The 18,484-nt window shown below is 40.7% G+C and overlaps 1 protein-coding gene across 3 annotated transcripts; it reads right to left on the minus strand.

Annotated features, from left to right (window-relative positions):
• Positions 1-1,402: 1,402 nt before the first annotated feature.
• On the minus strand, positions 1,403-18,171 carry LOC137595765 (trichohyalin-like). Of its 3 annotated transcripts, none has more exons than XM_068316037.1 (11): positions 17,998-18,171; positions 15,237-16,239; positions 13,170-14,084; positions 11,312-12,872; positions 4,492-4,613; positions 3,674-3,770; positions 3,319-3,463; positions 3,080-3,216; positions 2,798-2,997; positions 2,623-2,708; positions 1,403-2,178 (listed from the first exon to the last, which is right to left on the minus strand). In XM_068316037.1, exons 2-10 carry the CDS (start codon positions 16,226-16,228, stop codon positions 2,633-2,635), a joined length of 4,245 nt encoding a protein of 1,414 aa, XP_068172138.1. In that variant the 5' UTR covers positions 16,229-16,239; positions 17,998-18,171; the 3' UTR covers positions 1,403-2,178; positions 2,623-2,632. The 3 variants fall into 3 exon arrangements, with proteins under 3 accessions (XP_068172138.1, XP_068172137.1, XP_068172136.1); XM_068316036.1 differs by adding an exon at positions 16,614-16,790 and having other exon boundaries at positions 11,312-14,084; XM_068316035.1 differs by having other exon boundaries at positions 11,312-14,084.
• Positions 18,172-18,484: the final 313 nt, after the last annotated feature.

The following is an 18,484-nucleotide window of genomic DNA, read 5'->3' on the forward strand; positions in this document are numbered from 1 at the left end:
CACCAGGAAGTTAGTTTTCCACAACAAAATGTACCAAAGGGAAAATCTTTGTTTAAAAAAGTGTAATGACCAATTGTGTCTACCTGTCAGTACCATCTTAAACCAGTGTTATAATGTGCTGAAATAGGGTCTTTAAACATTATTTAAACATTATTTCTTACTCCACTTTGGTACAGCCTTCACTTTCAAGACTTATAAAAAATAAAGAAATGAAGAGACCAAGTACGCCCTGACAAGACAAATACATTTATCATGAGTCGTAAGTAAATGTTCTTTCATTATCAAGGCTATTACGTAAAAATTGTCCGTTTTTCAAATGCAGTTTCTTATTCCTAACAGAATATCTTTGAGACACAAATTTCAATTTTTAAGTGAAAGTTGAAGAGAAGGAGCAGTGCAGGCACTCACAATATACCATTTTTTATGATCCCTGAGGTGTAACATTTAGTAAATGACTACCAATCCTTTTATTGCCGTTTGAGTGTAAATTATAATGTATTAGGTACTAGTTATTACTAATGGTAATCACACAGTCACTACATACAATAAAGTAAAACATATTCCTAATGTTTTATTTTAATAGTCCTTTATGGTTTGTGAATGATTGTGTGTGTGTGTGTGTGTGTGTGTGTGTGTGTGTGTGTGTATACATATGTAACGAGAGAAATATCTCAATCTCACAAATCTCTAAAACATTTGTACTTTTAATACATTTAAGCAAATCTTATATAAATATGTTAGTCATATATGTACAAATAACACATTAATAAAGCACAAAATACTAAAGGAGCATGTACATGTTGATAGGACGGGACAGCAACAGCGAAAGGTCTTCTGGAAAAAGGGATTACGTACATTTTACCTGGATGGGTTTTGGTTCACTACACCACATACAAGCCACACTCACCGTCTTTCCTTTCTAATGTCTCTCTCAGCGCGTGTTTGTGACAGTCTGTGGAGGCCTGGCAAGTGGTCGGTGGAAGCCAATGGGAGTATCTGATTTTTTTTTTCTTGCCACAGCAGCAAAAAGGGTATTGATGCAGGGAATCTGTCACACTCATTGTGTCCAACACATCTTCTCAATAGGCTTGCACCTCTCTCCCTGGCATACTGGTAACACTGGCCAGCTCTGCTCATGCTGCCATGCTAACCAAGAACCTAGTGGGCACAAAAACTGCCTGCCAGCCAAGAGACAGATGAGAAATTTGTCTCACTCACGGTATCGACGCGACGCCACATAGCTACCTTTCTCTCCAGCTTTGTCTTCTACCCATTTCTTTGCCTTCATCCAGGATTCAAAAAGCTACTTGCAACATGAAACATTTTCAGGTTGCGTCATACTCTTCTCCCAGCCAACTTTGTGTGTTGTGTTGAGATTTCCCCTCAAAAAACACAATACCAGTATTTCATAGAAAAACTTTATTCAATAAAGTTCCCTCAAATTCCTCTGACCATAGAGTTGGTGGATAATACATGAGTACAGCACTGATAACATGCAATTCTCCAACAATTAAAAAGGTACAGAAAAGAATTGAGAGCGAATAATTAAAAAACACCCTTCCTGATTCGATATTTGTAGTTGTAAGAGTCCATATTTTAAACAGTAGACATTCATATTTAAAAAAAAGAAACATTCCCATGACCATGTTACTAGAGTTAGGGAGCGGATGATTCCATTGCTTGCACATGATTTTTTTAACTGTTTTTAAAGTGCAAAAACGTGTACTTGAAAACGAATTTGATCGGAAAGAGATATAGGTTTTTTTGTGCAATTGTTAACTAAATCCACACAAGGGTGTTATTAGTATATATTCAGTACTTTGGTAAAATATGTGTGATTGTGTCTGTGTATGTAAATATGTAGATTCCCTGTTGAAGGCCAGGTGCCATCAGTCCACTTCAGTATAAGATGGACACATTCAAACTATACAATCACTCCCATTAAGAGTCTGTACAAACATAAATTGAAGTTTCACTGGCATTAACAAACAAGTCTTGGCACTTAACCATGAGAATATATTTCATTTAAAAAAATCTCGATGTCCTGCATATCACATTAAACGTCCAAAATCAGGCACTCTGTGTGCAAAAGGGAGGAAATAATGGCAATGAAATAATGGTGCTTTGACAGCAGCAGCTCAGGAGGACTAATTCTTTCCAAACAGCAACAGCAGTCTCCTAAACAGAAAAAAAAAAAAGATTAACATTTCCAAATAACAGACTACAGGAGAAATCAGTGCATTAGACAATGATCATGAAAAAAAATGATGGTTCTCTCCACTACTATGACTGAAGGAATTTCTAGCACAGACCAAGTAGACCTCAAATCTTCGACCGACCAACATGTGCTTTTGATTCAGTGGTAAAAAGAATATTAAGTATTGCCCTGCAACGTGAATGGTTTCAGTCTCTGCACAGGTCTGATCATGACAACCAAAAAATACTTTGAAGTTTAAAACATTGTTTTTCTTTTACTACAAAACTATTAAGCTGCGTAATCTCTAAAAAGGCAAATTGGTCCTCTTAAAAATTACTGAATAATTCATATTCCTGATTGTGGAAGAAGAATTATAGTTTTGGTTGAGTAAGTAGTGATGGAGTAATCATCACTCTGTCACTCACCTGTCACCTGCTAGACCTCATCATCCTGTTGATTCATGCGCTTTTTAGACTTCAGTTCTTTCAGCCATGAAGGACAGGAGGCAGCACTGAATGACACACAAACACACACAGACCAAGTGTTTAACTATTTCCTCATAATCTCTTTTAAAATGTGCAACCATGCATTTTTTATTACCCTTCGTCTGCACCACTTAAAGGCGGAAGGACTCGCGCTGCACCAGCTAGATGTGCAGGGGAGCGGGCAGAACGGGACGGTTGGAAAGGTGATGGTGTTTCTTCCTCAATTTGACCTTCCTTCTCTTCTCTTGTCTCATCTTCCTCTGTTTCATCTTGTCCTCCAGGTCCTCCCGGACTCGTTTTCTTTTTTATCTGAGCCTTTTGAAATAATGTAGATACACTTAACCTGATTAAGACGTCACCAATTTGCATTAGTGTACATTATAAAAACAATACTCACAAGTAAGGCTGCAGGGCTCAACCCGGGGAACATTGGGACTCTCTGAGAGGAGGAAGGAGGAGAACGGGCCATCTTCTGTTTAGGCTGCTCATCCTCAGAGTCTATTTCAGTTTGCTTAGAAGATGCTTCTGTATTTTCTAAAATTATAAAACAGGTCAATCGGAATATACAGTAAACCATTCTAAACTACTTTACATGTATAAATGTGTTTGATAGTGACATTTGAGTGTAGTCCTAACCTGAGGAGTCACAGATCCTCCAGTTTTGGGTTTTCTTCTGTGACAAACCCGTTCGGAGAGAACGTGATGGACGTGCTCGACGTCGACTCTTGCCCAGGTCTGCCCTCGCTCTTTGTGCACTGGTGTCGAGGAGGCGAGTGGAATTCTGTGCACAGACATTCAGAACTGATTTCAACTGCATTCACAGGTGTGCTGACATGCTGTCACACCAGAACATTGCAGACACAGGTATGCAAAGGTGCACATTTTCACTTGCAGGTAGAGAATGTCACTATTGAGCAGAGTTTGCAGGCAATGATACAGATGCCAATTGTCATCATTAATTAAAAAAAAAAAAAGGACTGTAAGGAATAACCTCAGGGAATGGCGGCAGCTCTATCTCCCTGGGAAAATCAGTGGTATCAGGATCTTCAGAGGAGACTTCAGGAACGTTGTCAGGGATGGTCCTTGAACTGAGACGAGACAAGACAAAGACAAAGGTTATTCAATTCAGGTGTGAAGTTTAAAATGATCTCAGGTCTTATCTTGTCCAGTTTCACAAAGTCCAGATCGACAATTTCTGTCTTGTCTCTCTGTTGACCACAAGGGGGCACATGAAGCTAAAATCTGGAAAACACTATTGAACTTTGGTTCAATATTGAACTTTGGTTCAATAGTTACACCAAATTACATCATCACAAGATACATTTATTTTGGTTCAGAAACACAGAGAGCTATTATTGAATACGATGCACACTGAAGTGATATATAATAAGAAACCAGTGATAAACCAGGTCCTCCAAACTGCACCTTAAGCCTATGTCTCACTGTCAGATTGAAGTGTCTCAAATCTTTATATTTTTCAGTGCTGTATGAACACAAAAACATATGTGCTCCTAGAATGGCAGTTCTGAAGTCTTACACATACACGTGCCCTGAAGCCACACCTTCAATTCGAGACAAAGAATGACACTAAAACCAGTTTGGTCCCGTTTGTCTCCATCAGACTAAATGAAGGAAATTAAGGTGCTTGGAAACGGGTCAGTACCTAATGTGTTTGGACTGTTAATGCATCATTTATTTGGTTATTTTACACGTGCTTCTCAGGCCTGCTGAAAGTACCCATCAGAAAAATCTTTGTTGCCCCAAACGTGTTTAGCTTTTAATTGCATTACAGTGCAACCTCTTGCCTACCTCTCATCTTCAGACGTGTGTTCAGTTGTTTGTTCACAGGCATCATTCTGCCGGTCTGGCTCATTGTCTATCAAAACATCAGGGTCTCTGTCATCCTCATTTGAATAAGTGCTAACCTGGACCTGAGAAACAGAAAGAAACAGTCATATAAGCAGAGTAGAGAACAAGAAAACATTCATTGCAAACAGAGATATTAGAAGATATACACTGATACGACTCCTATTGTGTTTCTCTGTTGACCCAAGTGCATGGTATTATAGAAATCAATGTCTTGACGTATAAATCAGCACATATGAACTTCAGATTATGGAGCTGATGCAAGGAGAAAATGAACCAAGTACTGAGACAAAATCAGTTCCTACACAGAGAGTGAAGAGTAAGGGCTAGCCAAGCATGCATCTTTTAATGAGCTGGTCACAGAGACTGGGCTGTCCTTAGTACAAACCATGAGCATGTGAATGCATGCACACACCCTATCTTACACACACACACACACACATACACACACACACGCACACACACAAATAGCAACGGTGTACTTCATCACAAACATTCCTTTGAGCTCACTTAACATTTTGTCAAGGGCCACATCCCAATGTTTTGTCTAATACGGTCACTTGGATACATAACAACACAACTGTAAACACTCCTGCCCTCCATATGATGTCATACACATCTCATCCCCTTCATAAGTTCATTTATGACACAGGACTCACAAAGCAGCTTCATTCACTCAATGCCTGTGATGTGTTGAATCATAGTGTGAATGAATGGACTTCCAGTAATTTTCCTACAACCATAAAGAAAAATCAGTTCTACCGCTTTTTATGAACTAGCTGATGTTTTTTTTAATCAGGACATTATATGACTCCCAGTTTCAAAATATGTGAATTCAAAGAGAAAACAACCTTATTATGCTAATATTTCTTCTTCAGTCCAGTAGCAAGTCCAGTTGATTCTTCTTGATATGTATATGGCACATTAACCTGTTATCAATAAATAAACCGAATATGGTGAATAAGAAGTGGAGACGGAGAAACATTAAATTCATTTTCTACAGTTGACAATATTTCTGGACTTGCACTCACACCAATGCAAATTTTGATGGTGGGAAATTAACCCAATGCAAAGCAGTGGGTGACACAAATGTTGTGAATGATGCAAAGAGGTCAATTTTTGCAATTTTCATGTATGTTGATATATTTTACGACATGAAAGCCTATTGAGGTTGACTGTCCAGACATCACGTCTGGACATCAGTAGGATGTAGATGAGGAAGTGGAGGACAAGTCTACTGCAGATGTTTGTGGACACCCAGACACCTCCATTCACTTCCAGCTGAGAGTGAATCAAGCGCAAAGCAATGTATGAAAGCTGCTGAAATGCTCATTCATTGAGGAGTGTTGTAATCATTTGCTCTGGGTTTGTCTCTGTGGTTAATTATAGCTGTCAGGATTATATGTGGATATTAAATTGCCTCAGAGCAATGGCAATAACCCATAGAATAATCATTTTAGTCATTACTGACAAAATGACAGCATAATAGGATTGTAATGTAAGTGCACCCTTCCAAACAGTAATGAACTATTAAAATTAATGCAAACATATTAAAATATCTTCAACAAAGCATAAATCAAATAAAACCTCACCACCCAATCAAGAAATGAAATGTATAAAAATGCATGGATGCATTACCCAAGTCATTTCAAACAGGAATAACCCTGCTGTTAATTTTACGCAAAAAACAACACACACACACACACACACACACCCTATGTCACATTTTGTAGTAGTCCTCTGTTTTATCAACCACGGAGGAAAAAGGCATGTACGCTGATAAAACAGTACATTTGGTCAACCTTATCTGAGCAGCTTGTCCTTCCTGAAAAAGACAGCCAATGTCTGCTGTACTCCCATTTGCAGGGTTATCTATAAACCCCTAGATAACAAATATGTGACTAATGCATAAGTTACTTGGGATCAGCTCAGGCTCGATGAGACGCTTCATTCATTTATGGTTTAATCTCACCTGATGTTAGGTGAAATGTTGTGAATTTCCCAGTTCAGAATCATTAAAGTACATCTATCTGTCTAAATTAGCTAGACAATTCATAAGATAATTCATGTAAAAAGCTTTCGATCAAATAGACTATGTGGATGTTATGAGAGAAGATCATTTCATAGACATCTATTGAACTGCTGTGTTAATTCTTACAAAGCAGGTTTTGTTGCTTCTCTGTGGCGGTGGCCGACTCCTGATGGAGAAGCGACTCAAGGATTTCCTGCTACGTCTGGTGAAGTTACGAAGCGGTGACAAGGCTCTATGAAACTTTTCTTCCACATCTTCTCCCTCTATCTCCTCCTCCTGTTTCTTCTCTGCGGCTCCCCACACCAGATCCAGACCTCCTTGCAGGGAGCGTTGAAGGCTGCGCACCCAGCCAGCTACTTGTAGCTGGGCTGCCGACAGTTTCCCTCCCCAGTACTGCATAGTTCACACAGCTGGTTGTACAACCATCAGGGCTACTATAAGATCAGGGTCACTGCAGAAACTTGGTTTGAAATGCAAGGACTTTTTGGGCCGGTCAGAAAGCAGTCTTTGACCTCGATTTCAAACTGCCTTTTGTAAGACCTTTTTTAAAATCATAAAAAATGGAATGTAGTCCGTCTTTCATTTGAGCAGGATCCAGCTTCTCTCCACATTTCTTTGATGCCACACACATAAGCTTCCTTGAAGTATTATTTGCTGTCAGTATGGAAGTAAATAGTCTGACTGGGCAAGTGTTTGCACAGTGACAACAGTATTTTACTGCAGCATTGACTATGACTGATGTGCTACGCTACATGGCAAAATCCTGAAAGACTTTCCCATCATTGCATCGTCACCCATTTTAAAGGCACAGCCTATACAAAAAAATCCACAACTTTCAAAGTAAATAAAAATTTCAAAGAGGTTTGTAGTCCTGCACCAGAAAGGATTACATTTCTTTTAAATACGCAGCTTCTGTCTCCTGTGTGTTGAGAATAGTTCTGCTGCAGTCAAACCAGTTTCCTTTTACATCCCAGTTTGTTGTCCAGTCAGGAAAAAAACTACAAAAAAAGTATGATGAGAAATTTGTGCCACTGCAATCGTCAAACAGGTAGAGAGAAGTAGACCCTCCCCTATCGCTTCTTGTACTGACTGACTGTAGAAAAAAAAAAAAAAAGGCTGAGGTCTCCTGGGGAGCAGAAGGTTCAGCAGGCTGGTCCGAGGTGCTGTCTGTACCTGATCTCTTCCTGTAGGTAAACTGTGGTTAACTGAATGGACCCTGTCTTTTCTGAGACCAGAAGGCAGAAGAGTGCAGAGCAACGTTCAGAAAGCTGAGAGCAACAGGGATTTCCTGGATGACCAACAGAAAGGACAGAGGATGACTTTATTGTATGCATATGAGCCCATCCTCTGTGTGTGTGTGTGTGTTGTGTGTGTGTGTGTGTGTGTGTGTGTGTGTGTGTGTGTGTGTGTGTGTGTGTGTGTAGGAGGGTTCAAAATGGGGTGGAGAGGTTGAGAAGAGAGGGAAACAGGGAAAGAGGGGCACCATGTATGGTCATTCTGACACTGTGCCCTGTTGACCAGATCCAAATGAGGACATGGATGACCTCAAACCTCCCTTATAGTAACATCAACCATCAGTCTGTCTGTACCTTTGAGTCAGTAGCCTGACTGAAGGCATCAGTTTGCTACACAGCTTGAGTTTGCCCTGTAAATATTTTCTTCATTGGACTCTGCCAAACTAGAAAGGCACTCTTTGCTACACACGTGTCTTTGTTGTGCATATTTGCAAGAGGCTACAAGTCACATGATAAGCTACGTGATATTGTGTTGATGACATTACAGCACTGTAAGGTGTTGTCAAATAGAACTTTGGACTTCTGTGGAGACAAACAAGGACAGGCGTTCTCACAGAGCAGCAGCACCTCTCAGTGGCGAAACCACAGCAACTGAAAGGATACACCTAACTTATTCAAGCACAAAACGTCCTGCGGGTAAGGATTGGGAGGAAGATGTCTGGAGCGTGTGTCACTCAGTGAAGTACAGTACATAACCTGTAGGTCAGGATTGGGAGAAAGATGTCCATAGTGTGTGTCACTTATTGAAGTACAATATGTGAAAGCTGGAACTCTCTCTACGTCAGTGCTTCAGCACCCATAGTGTTATACAATACAGTGTAAAGCCTCCTTACAGCACTGGCTTTGTATGCTGCTTGCAGTTTGCTCCTGCGTGCACGCAGCAAACAGAAGTACAATATGACAGGGATGCACACAAGGCTCCAGCATTCAGCCTTCATTAACTGCAAAAATGTTGCGTGTTCAAACAGGTGGTGAACTGATGTGTCTTAACTAGTACTGTCGGCTCTTACACCACTTAAGTATCTCAGTCTTTATTCCATTATCCTGGAATTATCTTTGATGGCAACTTAGACTTGCATTTCTCTATAACTACATTACACAATCAGAATTTTGTTTTTCCCTTCTGTTGCTATCTATTCATTTAATAATGGTCATTAACTGCCACTAAAATTGCAAGTAGGATTTTTTTCAGCATTCAGATTGGCCTCATCTTTACAGGCTCAAATTAACAATGAGGGTAAATTAATATCTTAAAGTAGAAGATGAACGTGGTCACAACATGTATTTCTGAACAACTAGGTGCAATATTCAGCTTGGATGCTGGACAGGTGGAGTTTAAAACTAACATAGCAAAATGGCTTCTACCTCCTCCATCAGGCTGCACTGAACATGTGGTGCCTTGTTGACACAGAAAAGTACAGCGGTGTATGCACAGCAGCTATGAATGTTGCCAGCCTGTTTGGTTCAACGTAACTCTGATTCAGCCTTTTCTGACATGAACTTCATCAAGAACAAACACAGAACACGTCTCAATGGTGCACATCTGCACGACTCACTGAGAGTTGCAGTGTCAAATTCCACACCAGATTACAATACACTGGTGAACAGCAAGCAATGTCAGGCTTCCCACTAACAGATAAGGAAACACACCAGATGTTCTCAGAGATAGCATGGCAGTGCCACGGCAAAGCTGAATTCAAACATTGAAAAATTGTGACAAAAGTGTTAATTTTGATAATTTTGTGAAAAATGCTGCAGGATTGGTGATAGGTTCAAAATGTGTTAAGAATTCTTAAGAACATCCAAAAGCAGATTTTTTTTGTTAAATAGTTGATAATTTGTACCAACATGGTACAACGTAGGGCATGATTTGTTAAAAATTGTTAGTGGCTCGGTAAAACGGAATCTTTTGATTTCCTAGGAATGTTATAGAAGTGATTATTTGAAAATGAAAATATTGCAAAGATTTATAGAAATAATGTGTTGCTTATTGATATGTAGCCGTTTCCTTCCTTTTTAAATCATTGCTGATGATTATTGTGAAAAGATTATTAATTAATAATTAATTGTCTTTACATAGATGAATAACATTAATTATTAATGATAACATAGAATTAAAGGGAAATTAAGCAAATTTGTTATTTGCTTAATTTGTTGTTCACAAGTGTGTAACAAAGTGGTATCCCTTCGATTAATCAGTACACAAGATGGAGTTCTCGGTTTCTAAAAGGTTGGTGACCCTTGCTCTAAAGACTTTAAACGGCTGACTCAGTTCAGTCTAAATAAGATTTAATATACTTTAATATAATGGAAAACTCATGTGTAAGTCTTACCATTGACACAGCCACAGACCTTGAATTATTCTGTGTGGGATATTCAATGTTGCTTTAATTAGTTCAGTAAACAGCAGTCTTTACAGCTAACAGCCAAGTTATTGTGTCGAAACGAACACAGATATCAAACACTTATTGCTGAATCTTGTTCAAAGTGCACATCTCTGAGCTGACTTTGCAATTCACGGTAAAGCTGTTAACATATTTAAGATAACATTTTCATCTGTAAAGATCACCCACAGCTGCTGTATCAAACACATCCAAGATGCTGATGTGAAATAATCATTGTAATTTTTTTTTTATTTTCTGCCTTTTCTGACTTTAACAATTACTATTTTGAACTACAATTACGAAAGGAAAACTGAAAGCATGTACATTTAGATTACTAACTGTCATAACCACACACCTACGCCCCAGTATTTACATGGACTGACACGCAAACAGAAGGATTATTGCCTGGAAGCTTCAGAAAATGCACCCAGAAATAAAAAACTGACTGAAAGCATTCGACTACAAAAAATCTACACTTGCAGTTCTCAGACTGTAGGACGCCCTAAGCTAAAGGGACTGTAACATTTATGACACGCATACTTTTGCTCATTCCTAACTTATCTTCAGTGGCAGCAATGTGACAGCACAATTTAGAAACATGCAAAGTCACAGCTTTGCTTTTTATGGTTACACCTCCTAAATCAATACTTAAATTTGTCTAACAAAGACTACAGTGGTTATGTAATTAATACTTTCTCCCTGTTAGAATGGCTGATAATGTACCACTCTCTTTCTCACACACACACACACACACACACACACACACACACACACACACACACACACACACACACACACACACACACACACACACACACACACACACACACACACACACACACACACACACACAATTATAAGTATGTTCTTCTGTGTGCTACACGGATGACAATATGGAGATGCAGGAGTGTGTGGCTGATGTGGACTAATCTACCTGCATGGACACGAACGCCACACATCCGTACATTTTCCCATAAACTATTCACATATCTGTGCCAAAGGTTCCCAAAAAAACATTTGTCAAGCGTGATTACAAATCCAGGCGCATTTACCTCCTTGTGGTCATCTTCGTCGACTTTGTCTTCCTTTGACTCCTCCAGCTGCTTTTCCTCTTCCTCTACCGTAAAGGAGATGAGCTGTTCCTCCTCTACCTTTCTTTCCATCTTGAGTTCCTCTTCCTCACCGTCAAAGGAGATGAGCTGTCCCACCTCCACCTTTCTTTCCCTGTCGTTTTTCTCTTCCTCAACCTCAAAGGAGATGAGCTGTTCCTCCACTACCTTTCTTTCCATTGGTAGAATAGGCTCTGGACTCTTTGTTTTCTCCACCTGCTCAGGCTCTTCTTCATGATGACCGATACTGAGGGGCACCAGCACATTCATTCCCTGTTCTTCTTTACCCATGAGGTCTCCTGGTTCACTCTGAATGGTCTCACTGGTTTCTACTTTGGCCTGTGAACCCCAACTCTTCGGTTTAACAGAAAAATCATCAAAATCTACATCAATCAAAGACCTTTTGACAGAAAAGTCCTCGTAAGGAACCTCAATTGTACTCTCTATGGACTCGTGGGAAGGGCACAGTGATGGTGACTTTGGGGGCACATGTTCAGAGTCAAAGCTGATTAGACTTGTTTCTACATCACCCAATGTACTCTCTCCTTTCTTAGTGGTCAGACACTCCCTTTCTCTCTCTTTCTCCATTCTGGGCTTTTCTTCTTGATCTTGCTTTTGTTTTCTCTCCAGTTCATCTTGCATTTGTCTCTCCAGGTTATCAGTGTGTCTTTTCCACTGGTTTTCCTCCTCTTTTCCTAATCCTTCCCTCTCCATCTCCTCTCTTCTGAGATTCTCCTCTTTCTGTCGAGCCCTCTCCCTGTCCTCCTCCACCTTTCTCTGCCACATTAACTCCAACTCTTTCTCTCTTTCATCTTCTACTACTCCTCCCATGTCCTCTGTCTTTCTCACCCACTCTTTTTCCCACTCTTCTTCTCTTTGTTTACTTTTATTCAGTCCCCCTTTTCTGAGTTTTTCCTCCTGTTTATGACCCTCATCATCGATAATCAACCTCTCCTCATTCTTTTTTTCCTCCTCTTTTCCTGACCTTTCTTTCTCCATCTCCTCTCTTCTGAGACTCTCCTCTTTCTGTCGAGCCCTCTCCCTGTCCTCCTCCACCTTTCTCTGCCACATTAACTCCAACTCTTTCTCTTTTTCATCTTCTACTACTCCTCCCATATTCTCTGTCTTTCTCACCCACTCTTTTTCCCACTCTTCCTCTCTCTGTTTATTTTTACTCTTTCCCTTTCTGAGTTTTTCCTCCAATTTATTACCCTCATCTTCGAGAATCAACCTCTCCTTATTCTCCTCTTTTTCCTTCTCATCTTGTTCCTGTCTAAGTCTTTCATCTTCTCTCTGTTTCAACAAAATGAGCTGTCTTTCCCTCTCCATCTCTTCTCTCAGCCTTTCCCGTTCCCTCTCTTCTCTCAGCCTTTCCCGTTCCTTCTCTTCTCTCAGCCTTTCTCGTTCCCTCTCTTCTCTCAGCCTTTCCCGTTCCCTCTCTTCTCTCAGCCTTTCTCGTTCCTTCTCTTCTCTCAGCCTTTCTCGTTCCCTCTCTTCTCTCAGCCTTTCCTGTTCCCTCTCCTCTAGCTCTTGTTTAAGTCTCTCTTCTTTCTGTTTTGCTCTCTCTCTTTCCTCCTCTCTCTGTTTCTGCAACATCAGCTCTATCTGTCTTTCCTTCTCCATCTCTTCTTCTCTCAACCTTTCCCGTTCCCTGTCTTTTCTCAGCCTTTCTCGTTCCCTCTCCTCTTGCTCTTGTTTAAGTCTCTCTTCTTTCTGTTTTGCTCTCTCTCTTTCCTCCTCCCTCTGTTTCTGCAACATCAGCTCTATCTGTCTTTCCTTCTCCATCTCTTCTTCTCTCAACCTTTCCCGTTCCCTCTCTTCTCTCAGCCTTTCTCGTTCCCTCTCCTCTTGCTCTTGTTTAAGTCTCTCTTCTTTCTGTTTTGCTCTCTCTCTTTCCTCCTCCCTCTGTTTCTGCAACATCAGCTCTACCTGTCTTTCCCTCTCCAACTCTTCTTTTCTCAGCCTTTCCATCTCTTCTTTCAACCTTTCTCTCTCCCACTCCTCTTTCTTCTGTCTCTCAATTTCCTCTTCCTGCAGCCTCTCTTTTTCCCTTTCCTTCTCTTCCCTCTGCCTTGCCTTTTCTTTCTCCCTTTCTTCTTCTTCTTCTTTTTGTTTCAGCTCCTCTTCATGCCTAAGCCTTGCCTCTTCAGCCTCCTCTGCCCGCCGCCGTTTTTCAAACTCCAAATGTTTCAGTCGCTCTGCCTCCTCTTTCTCATGTGATGAAATGCAGATGTGTTCCTCGGTTTCATTCTTGGAACCTTCTTTTTTTACTTCTTCTTCACTGGAGTCAGACTCTGAGCCTAAGACCAACGGCGGCATGCCATCATCTCTTTCTACGACACCAAAGCGAACAGAACGCCGTTTGACAAGAGTCTTCTTGGGAAGCTGTTGAGTGCTTTCATTGGCCTCTGAGTCTGCCTGATCAGCAACAGCAGCAGCTTGGCTTCCTGAAGGGCTGCGTCTGCGCAGTTTGACCTCAACCTCTGGTACTTCATTCTGCAAATGCTCTCCTGATGCTCCTCTATGACTTCCTGGTGACTCATCTACAACAAGAGCACCTTCAGATGTTTTCATCTGGGTTTCCTGGGGTTGTGCAGTAGGTGAGACCTTTGCAGGAGGATCCACAGCCTGAGGGGGGGATATATCGGTTGCAGTAGGTTCAACAGGTGGTGCTTTCAACGCTTCCTTAGCTGCTGGAGGGGTCTCTGCCCCAAAGCTGTGGAAGAGGTAAAAACTAATTATACTGTGTACATGACTTGAACTCTGTATCTGTTCAATTGAAAAGAAAAATGCAAAAAAATGTAACAGTAACAAGTTGTGGTTTCATGAAGTGCTGGAATATTTTTTAATGTGGTGCTGTGCTGTAATCTTGCCATTAAAGTGATCATGCCAGGTGATCTGTGTAAATCCTGCATTCTAAAGAGAATGGATAGAACCGGGCTTATTGACCAGTTTTAATGCTAAGCTAAAGTAATCATCTGGGGGCTCTAGTCATATGTGCTGCACATTGTGCAGACATGAGCGTGGCATCAATCCCTTTTACCTGTTTCTCATTGAGAAAGAGATTTCATGTATCTCCCAATTATGTGTCATCTCAGTCATAAATGCCAAACCATTGCTTTAAGAGTTAGTTCAAACAAAAAAAAGCACTCTACACTTGATTGTCTCTAATTTTAAGACCTTCATCTCTGGATTTCACTCAATGTGCAGTGTACAGAACGCTGAAAGTAGAATCTCTAATAGTGTGAAATGTTTTTGTGTTTTCAATGCTGCAGGCAGCATGAGCAAATTAATACACTGTGTACATGCTTATTTAAATGTCAGTATTTCATTACATGTGTATCAGTCTATTACCACACCCTTATTACCATTCATACAAAGACCAGCATGTCAGGAGAAAAAAAAGAAAAAGACCACTTTGCCACAGGCACTTAAAGTTCCTGCATCAACGGTTCTTAACGTTCACTTATCTGTCCATGATTATTTTACACAAAGCTGGGAGGCATAGTGAAAATACTGGAGAAACTTTCCTCTCTCCAAGGAAACCAAACAAATAAAGCAACACAATCCTCCTCTTTCCCCTGAAATGTGAACATTATAAGCACCAAATGAAGCTTTGCACAAGAAACGCTGATCAGGTACGACAGTTTACAACAAGTGAAGATAAGAAAAAGATTTGGAATTAAAAGAGATTGATTTGAAATGAAATGCAAAATCCTGGCCCATAAAACCAAACCATAATATGTGCCATTAACCTTAAAGTAAACTTCTTGCTCCATTACACTTGTAATAAAATGAACTTATCTTTTATTCATGTCTTAACATGTCAGCAAACGCGAACCACACTGCTGACAGCAGGCTCACTTACCTCTTAGGGCGAGGTCGTGGCACAACCTGAGGCTTTCTGTCAGATTTTGGATCCTCAAAGCTTGTTTCCATGTCCCAGCTTTTGATTCTGGCCCTGACACCTCCTGTACTGTTTATGATTTCTGGCTCCTCCTTCTTTATTGGGACTTCTGGCCTCGATGCTGAGTCAAACAAAAGACTGATTCTGTTTTTTATACTTCCTCCACTGCCGTACTCCTCACTCGGCCCACCTTCATCACTTGCTTTGGTAGTTGGATCGGCTGCCATCTGGTTCTGCTCTGTGTTGGAGGACTTTGGCTTTTTTGTACAATCTTTGCTGCTGGTTGAAGACATTGCAAAACTGGGCTGGGACTGCTGAGGAGGGCCACTGTTTTCAAACATTGAAGTGAGCTCCATGGACAGGCGCTTCCTGGTGCTGCCCCAACGATATTCAGACTTGGATGTCGATGAAATGTCATTATTTGATTCTTCAAGTTTTTGGGAGACTGAAGTCTGACTTTCATCTTCTTTCTTTTTTTGGTCCTTTTGTTCTGAGCTGGTGCTGGTATCTGTGGGTGCTTTATGCTTTGTTTGGACCACATTGTCTTTAACGATAGATTCAGACTTGGATATCTCTTTGGATGGAGTGGTTTTTGGGACTGGAACTGGTTTTTCTACATGTGAGTCAGGCTGACTCACTTTGGTTTCTTTGGGTATTTTGGGTTTCTCTTTCCTGGGGACAACATGAGAATTTGGTTTAGAATCAGGGACGGAGGGTTTCTGGGCAGGGATGGGCACAGTCTTTCTGGGGACCCCCGTGGCTTCAGATTTTCCACTCTGCCGTGTTGTTGTTGGCTTAGAGGTGGCAGTGACGATCTTTGGTGCATGGATGGAGTGAATGCTGGTGTTCTTCTGCAGAGAAAAAGGTTTGGGGGCAAGCAGAGGCTTAGGTCCAAGAGGAGGCTTGGGATTGGATACGCCTTTGGTTTGGGGAGCTTGAATCGAGCCCTCCATAACTGAAGTGGCTGAAATAGAAGAGGAAGAAGAATTAACATAAAGCAAGTTACATTTTCACAATGAAAGAACACACAGCAGACACAATGCCTGTTGACACCAAGATGACTAGATAAGTCTCTTGAAAACACATTATCTGTGCAGAAGTAAACAGATACTCATCACTCATTCCAAACAAAGACCAGAAATACTCTTTATTTCCTTATTCAGTTTTCCTCAAAGGTTAAGTTTTAAATGGTTAAAAATGACCACCTATTTCATTTATAGCCTACGGAACAACTGTCATTTTGCAAGTATGGGCTCTCCTGTATTTCCAAAAGCTGACCTGAAGTCAATCTAAATGAATGGAGAGCTATTGGACAAAGAATAAAAAGCATGAACACACCTAGAGTCACTGCGGTTTCCACACATTCACAGACAACAAACTAGTTCCAAGTATTTCCAATACTATTGTATTCAGCATTCTGCAGATCTGTAGTAGGTTCATGATGGATTTCAAGTGCTGTCGGCAACTAAGCAGCTGTGATCATGTGATCATGTAATACCACTCCTGAAACACAAACTTTTGTAAAATATAGAAGAATTAAATAATGACATGGGGTACAATATTGCACGTAAATATGTGATTTTTGACAGCAGAAATAAAATGTGTTGCACTTTTAATGTTAAATAATGAAATCAAACATACAATTAGAGTCATCAGCAGTACGGTCTGCAGGGAACACACTATCACCTCCATTTACATTTGAATCAAAACCACTGGAGATACGAGCTTCGATGCAAGCACTGCCACAGAGGTGACACAAAACCAAAGGCCATATATACACAGTGGAAAACGATAACAGTAATATTTCCATATTTGTTACTCCAACTACCAAGAGGTATGTAGTTTGACCTGTAAGACTTTTGCACAAACCGGTAACTCCACGCCCAGGAGTTTAATCAAATGCTTTGTAAGTGTGTCAGCAAAGCGCTCACCATGTCAGTCTGACATTAGAAGCAACAGGTGCACCTTATTACAGATAGGAACCTGTGTCTGAGATTAATGACGTCATAACTTTCTGCGGCACTGATCAGAGACTACAGGTATGCATGTGGAGGTACCCTCGGAAACGGGGACACCGGCAGCTCCGTGCAACACCCATCGAAGTTCATCTCACCTGTTTGTACGAGCTTCCCTTTTGCTTTTGTAGCAAATTAATTCCTGGTATGTTAACAGTGTCTGGCTGACAAAGCTGGAGTTAAATGTTTTCTCTTACAGGACTCAGTGGGGGGGAAAAAAAATCATTTCGCGTCAGCCTTGAACCACTTTACCCGGTCAGCCCGCCCAAGACCAACCCGACACTGTTTGTCTTTCACATTTATTTACTTATTTAAAAGATGCTGATAAAGATGGTGGAAAGTTAACTTCTTAATTTGGAGGGGAGGTGAGGGGCGCTGGTCCTTTGAGACCCACATATCATACAGTAACGACTTGTACTGCAAAATTAAAGGAGAAATCAACGCATTATCAGTCCATATGTTTCTTCATTACAGGTTGTTAATAGGTTACTAATAAACAGGTCGACATTGAACTCCCAGTCACTGAACCAGTAGCGTGTCCCTGCCACTGGAAATTAGATTAATGAATGGAGGAAATGACTCTTCAATGAAAATAAAGAGTCGTTTCCTCCGAATTATTTCGTTACAAACCTAGTAACAACTACGGTGCGCGAAGTTTGCAAACTTCTCCACGGGGTTGTTAAAAGAATACATATAAAGTTTCTTACGTTGTGTCTTCACGCAGACATGCAGGTAGAGCAAAGAAGGAAGCAGCAGAGTTACGAAAGAAAAGTGTTTCTCTGGTTTCCGCGGTCGTCCTGCCTGCCTTTCTGTTGTCAGACTGTTTTCCCCAAGTAATTCACACTAACGAGACATGAGACTGCTCCTACACCCAGCAGACACTCCCTCCGCCCGCCTCAGGTTGAGCCACGCTGCTCCCACGTCAAGCTCATACAAGGACGCAACCGGAAATTGGGTGTATTGATTTCACAATAAAAGTGTAATACTGTCAAAACATCATCATACAAACTGGAATTATTTCATTCATTCATTCATTCATTCATTCATTCATTCATTCGTTCATTCGTTCATTCGTTCATTCACTTTACGAACCGCTTCTTCCCCTATCTGGAAATGAGTTTGGTAAGATGTTAGTTGGTCACAAGAAAAGTCAACAGGATAATCATGTTTGATCATGCTAAGTCTACTAATGTT

This window comes from Antennarius striatus, chromosome 5 (assembly GCF_040054535.1).
Source record: "Antennarius striatus isolate MH-2024 chromosome 5, ASM4005453v1, whole genome shotgun sequence".
Classification (NCBI taxonomy): domain Eukaryota; kingdom Metazoa; phylum Chordata; class Actinopteri; order Lophiiformes; family Antennariidae; genus Antennarius; species Antennarius striatus.

Coding starts and splice junctions, on each gene's coding strand:
- LOC137595765 (XM_068316035.1), bottom strand. CDS start 16,228: ATGGAGGGCTCGATTCAAGCTCCCCAAACCAAAGGCGTATCCAATCCC. Junction 3,771..4,491: donor CACACGTCTGAAGATGAGAG/GTAGGCAAGAGG, acceptor GTCTCGTCTCAG/TTCAAGGACCATCCCTGACA. Junction 3,464..3,673: donor AGCTGCCGCCATTCCCTGAG/GTTATTCCTTAC, acceptor GTCTGTGCACAG/AATTCCACTCGCCTCCTCGA.